At 31.5% G+C, this 6213-nt stretch overlaps 1 protein-coding gene across 1 annotated transcript in view; it reads right to left on the minus strand.

Moving 5' to 3' along the window:
• LOC106871252 (uncharacterized) overlaps positions 1-2160 on the minus strand; it is a 191996-nt gene extending 189836 nt beyond the window's left edge. The window contains exon 1 of the mRNA XM_052974427.1: positions 1095-2160. Within this exon, the coding sequence (XP_052830387.1) occupies positions 1095-1104 (10 nt within the window). The 5' untranslated portion in view covers positions 1105-2160. The remainder of the gene's footprint in view (positions 1-1094) is intronic.
• Positions 2161-6213: the final 4053 nt, after the last annotated feature.

Below are 6213 nucleotides of genomic sequence, written 5' to 3' on the forward strand. Positions count from 1 at the left end.
CCCCACCCCGCCTCTCGCGAGCATTTGTTTTTTTACTTCATATTCGTTCTCAGCAAGTTGTTTTACACCTATTAAACTAATTTTTTTAAATTTTTGTCACCGGGTCAAACGCTTTAGTTTGACCAAATTTTTTTTTTAATCCCAAAGGACGTGCGGGGCGATCTTTCGTTTTGAGTACATTTTACGTCATTTCTAATCCAGGTGCGTTTGTTTGTTTCTGTATAAGGGTTTTAGGGTTAAGGTTAGGGACGGAATTCCTTAACCTTAACCCTAAAACCTTTTTACGGAAAGCGACGATCTTGTTCAGAAACATAAACAAACGCACGTGGATTAGAAATGACGTAAAATGTACTCAAAACGGAAGATCGCCCCGACTTTTTAATGGACTCTTTACCAAAAACAGGTAGTGTATAATTTATTTACATTGTGTAAAACAATTATTTACTTTGTTTAGAAAAAACCCTCATACATGTTTTGCGCATGACGCGCATTCGCACTAGGTAGTCGTAGGAACGACTAGTCACGACTAGCTAGCGCGGATGCGTTAGTGTGCGAGTGCGCGCACCGGGACCACTCTTCTTGAATAGTACCAAAACCAACTAGTCGATTGATAATCCTACATGCAATGATACAACAGTCACTGGCCTTCTGACGGTTCAGCAGATAATAGATAAAATTATATTTCTCGAAAGGAATGTAACAAATTTTCATGAACCCACGTGGTCTCTTCAATACACAATATCCACTTAACTTAAACGTGGATGTTCTGTCAGAACAAACTTTACTACGGTATTTAACATGAAAAGAAATTCTCATATAGGCGTTTGGTGCAGTAAGTACGCTTGTTTACACTGCAATTGTCGCTAATATATACTTTTAGATATTTAGCGATAATGAAGCCATTATTTTTAACCGATAGCTACGAGTTACAAACTAAGTATTTAAATAAATTTTCACCTTATTTGACAAATAAAATATTTTAGTATTGAGGGAGAACAAAACCTGAAACTCTAACACAATATAATGGTCAATATAAAAAAAAGGATATAGTCTATTAAATAGAATGCAAAATAAGTAGAAAAACTTTCACTAACCTTGCGCCATTTTGTCTCACTAAGCAGCGAGAGAACTCTGTACACTTCCGGGTCCAAATATGCACTTCCTCTCGCTCTCATAATTATTTCAATTTTTTGGCGTCGGTCACTAGTTAAAAAGAAAAAAAAGGTGGGAAAGTGAGGCTTCGGTCTTAAAGCCGAAACTGTCGACTGTACAGAGACATTACGACTGCCACCTTCGGCCATTTACGGTCGCTGTTAGTATGTATACATACAATTATGTGCGTTGACTGCAGCATCTCTCGCTTTGTTTACGAGATGCCAATACAAATGTTCTCTGAAAAAATAATCGAATACCACTCCGAACACGACAAATCAGTGTCTGTTACCCCTTCTCTACATTAGATGTCCTTGTAATAAGTCAATGCTTGCACTAACTTATAATTTCGTATAATCAGTTGAGATAATCTTTCAAGGGGATTTAATAGCACTGCTATCAAAATAAGACAATGTATTGACTTCTAGATTGTTTAATATGTTTTATAATTTCCTATATATAGAGAAAAGCCGAGAAAGGGATTTTATAGCGTCGCTAACACGATATATTAAGGACAATGTATTAAGTTCTCAATTGTTTAATATACTTGGTGCATAACGAAACACGGTATTCCTACAATTAATATGTAGGTACTAGCAGTAAGAAAAGTGTTTTCTATGTAAAATTGGTATTTTCAATACACTTGTATACTGAGTGGCGTTTTCAGCAGTGAGCTTGTAGAACGTAGTATTTTCTTATAAAGCGCTTAATATATTTATATCATGGGTGCATAACGAAATAGAGTACTTGTTCAGTTTAGTGATATAAAAAAAAAGTAGGGGGAGGATAAATAGCAAAAGAAGCAGAGGGACATAAACACGTCAACTTAATTTGTAATCGATTCTCATGTTTAACACGTCCACACACAAAATGTGGAAAACATGTGGATGCGGTTGAAACGAAAGTTGAGACGACATTGGACGAATTGTTTCTTTCATATCTGCATAAGTTTCTCTGGCGTAATTCCACTGAGAAAAATGACATTTGCTCACTTTCTGGCTTCTTTTATTACTTTATTTTCCCCTTATTTTTATTTACTTTTTATATCACTAAACTAAACAATTACCTGAAATATTAGTATATTCAGTATTGTTATACCGCTACACAGTGGCATTTCAAGCAACGAGCATCCAAATGGATACTGTGCGATGCTGACAAAAGAGCAAGGTCTCTTTTGAATGATTTCACCTTTGCATCCAAAATATTCAGTGTTCATGATTTCTGACAAGGTTTAAAGCTTCTATAAAATGTTTAGTAAATATAAACTTCACAGCTATTAGTTAATGTATAACAACCCATTTACATGTCTATCTAACAAGTGGGGGAGTGAGGAAACTTAAAGACACAGATATTGCAATTTTCTAAAGATTTCATGCAGATATTTTCGGTGTTCATGATTTCTAAGAGACATTAAAGCTTCTTTAAAATATTTGGTAAATATAAACTTCATAGCCATTAGTAAATGTACAATAACCCAGTGCTTGTCAATCTGACCAACAGTAATGAGAAAACAAAATCATAAATTCTTCATTTTGCAATTTTCGAGTGGTTTTACACTCGTTTAAAAAGTTCTCGGTGTTTATGCTTTCTGAGAAGCCTTAAGGCTTTTATGAGTCATTCGATAGAACTCCACGAGAGCTGTATACGTGAACAAAGATTTGTCTCATATTTTCTTTCTTAATATTTCTAAATGCATACCGAACACTTGCATATATTTAGGCATACGAGCACAAGCATAAATTGAAAGTTACCAAGATATCCTCCCCATCTTGTTCCATGCCTCTCGTGGTAATAATTTATATATATTTGTTCTTTGCTAATCATAGTAATGGACTGAAATTTACTACTCGGGGTAATCTGAACCTCGAGTTCCCTGTAGGAATCTGCTATCAGCATTGTTCTATCAATAGTACTTTGGCATATGGTCGACAATTTAAAGGGAGATTACTTTAGGTTACCTTTTAGTTTATTTTGTTTTAGTGCTACTTTCTGTGTGATCTACGTGATAGAATTTACTTTGATGGATGATCTACGCGCTTATTTTAATTATTATATGGTTTTGTTATTAAGATAGTAAGAATTTTGAAAAAATACATTTACAATGCTAAGTATGTACAAAATAATTTTAAAAGTAGCCTAAAGTAATCTCCCTTCTAGACCATCCCCCACCATGGAGCACCAACATTTCAATGTAAAAATATAAATTTTACAATAGACAACTTTTTAGATGTACAATATATGCATTTTTATTGAGCTTGTGTGATCATAAAAGATATAAAAGTTCTGTCAAATAATTGAGTGATATTCCAAAAAAGCATTTATTTGAAACATAGAATTATATACAGAAGAGTGCAAAAAATTTTTACTTTTGGGCTAAATTTTGACATATACATTCCCGGAGAACAAGTTTTATGCTCTAGTTTATTATCCCTTATAATGAAATTGCGAGGTTAAAATTGACAAAAGAGTGGTTTTTGCAAGCCTGATGCATTTTCAGAGGCCTCTAAGTGTGTCTTCTAATATTGTCAACAACTGTTATGGACAGAGCAGTCTTCAAATTCAAGCCACTTCGCAGAAGTTTGCTTATATTAGAAATCTTGGCCTTACAGATGGGCCCTTGAATGTGAATTTTTTGCTTTCCCTCTTTGAAAAGGTTCATATTTGAAAGGCTGATGACTTCAAAAATGAAGGAAGAAAGAGCAATAACATAGCATATTCTGACATCCGATATTTAGATTATTTTATGATTTGTTTTTAAAGATATTGCATTCCATGAGAGACGGGGTCTTCAAAACCCTAAAAGTATACATGTGTTCCTTATGCATATAGAGATATTAACATAATAAATTTCAGCCAAATGACTTGCAAGTTTTCTCACTTGAACATGTCAGATTGAGAAGTACTGGATTTAAATACATTTACAAATAGCTGTAAACATTATATTTAGCAAACATTTCGAAAATACAACTCTATTTTTTGAAAAACTATAAGACACTGAAGTCATTTCAAAATTACAAAATGAATAATCCTTGTTTAATCAGATTAAAATTCAACATTAGTGACATTGTCAGATGAAAAATCTAGGCTTTATATACATTTACTAATATTTTGAAGAAATATTGTAGTTTCGCTGAAATGTTTGGTAATCTTGACAGCTTTTCATGAATGGCCTTCTCTATCTAAAATGTCAGAAATATTGTAGGTTTTATAAACATTAGGTAAATATCATCTTCAAAGCATTCACTAGATGTATAGCAACCCAATTTCCATTTAGCACATGTAAATATGACATTTAGTGAACGTATCAGAAAATGCAAATATTACATGTACCAAACATATCGGAAAAGTTACTTTCCTTGACAAACATGAACACTGAAAATTTTGCTTTTCACCATCAAATCTTTGCAAAATTGTTTTTTCAGGCTAAATCAACATTTGTGATTTCGAGTTTTTTCAACAAAATTCTCATTTAGAAATAGCTTTCAAAAATATACTTACCATATATTCACAAGATTTTCTGTGATAATTTCTCTAAAAAGTCATGGAAGTTTCCTTAAATATAGTCTTCACAACTATTACTAAATGTATTTAAATTGAGTATTTCTCAAAATTTTAAATTCACACATGTTGAAATTGAGCCTCAAGTAACCATTTTGCAATACTTCCATGATATAAAGCAAGATTTCCAATTTAAAGTTTTATAAAACGTATATATGAAAGCTGTCAAAATACAAAAGTGTTTTTTTCTCCTCAAGTACAAATTCAAAATTTCTGATTTCTATGCTTTGATCTTTACACTTATGAGATTCAAATATACTGGGTTGCTATGTTTACTTAGAAAATGATGTTTACTGTATATTTCAGAAATGTTGCTTCTTAGCCCAATATCACCTGTTTAGATCACTGTAAAAATTATCTTTACCCAATGTTTCATATAGCATAAATAGATTGTGTATTTTAGGTCTTATATGCAACAAATATCAAACTTATGGTTAAATATTCCACATCTAAGATTGAACAGTATTGGATTAGTATACATCTAGTAATTGCTTTGTAGCAAATAGAAATATTACATTTAGTGAATATTTCAGAAAGTGCAATATTACATATCGCAAATATTTCAGCTATCCTACATTCCTTAAAAAACAGAAAAACTGAAAATATTATGAAGATATTGAGAAATATTGAAGTTTCTCTGAAAGGGTTGGTAAATGTTTATACAGACTTGAACTTTCTATCTTATAACTTATTGTAGGTTTTCTTAAATATTTGGTAAATAACATCAAAGCAATGTATCAACACTATTTGCATTTAGGTATATATGTATCAACACTATTTGCATTTAGCAAATTTAAATATCGCATTTAGAAAACATTTCAGAAACCCAACATTTCTGTACTGTATATATTTGTAATCATTTTTATAATTTGTATATATTTATTTTATTATAAATGCAAAGAAATACCACACACTCACCTCCCGAGTTTCATTTTCTATACAGTGTGTAATTCTTTGTTTCATTTACCGTACACTATGTATTTTTTTTTAATATATTTTAATTAATGTGTTATACAGTGCAGTACTGTTCTCTGTTTCTTTTCATTAATTTTTTTAGCATGAAAATGCTTATTTTACCACAGAAATAATTAAAATATAAATACCTATCACCTGCAGAAAGCCGTGATATACTGAGGAGACTATGATATAAATTTACATATATTAGCCAGAAAAATTCACTGAGTGCATGAAAGGTGAACTGCACTATGGTACTGTGTTTTTTAACTTTTAGTTTTGAAACGGGTTTCATGTTGAAATGCAAGACTTTATATGTCCATATAATTTTAGAAATATTGTAGTTAAATATATTTCGTAAATATACTCTTGACAGCAATTTGTAAATACACAATGTGACAAGTTTGGCAATGAAGTAAGAAAATATTGAATTTTAATCTACGCAGTTTTAAATTTTGCAATTATTAGAAGATTTTCAGTGTTTTTTAAATCTGTTACTTCTCCATCATTGAGTGAGAAAAGTTCAAATGCACACATGTTGAATTTTCG

This window comes from Octopus bimaculoides, chromosome 18 (genome assembly GCF_001194135.2).
Source record: "Octopus bimaculoides isolate UCB-OBI-ISO-001 chromosome 18, ASM119413v2, whole genome shotgun sequence".
NCBI lineage: Eukaryota > Metazoa > Mollusca > Cephalopoda > Octopoda > Octopodidae > Octopus > Octopus bimaculoides.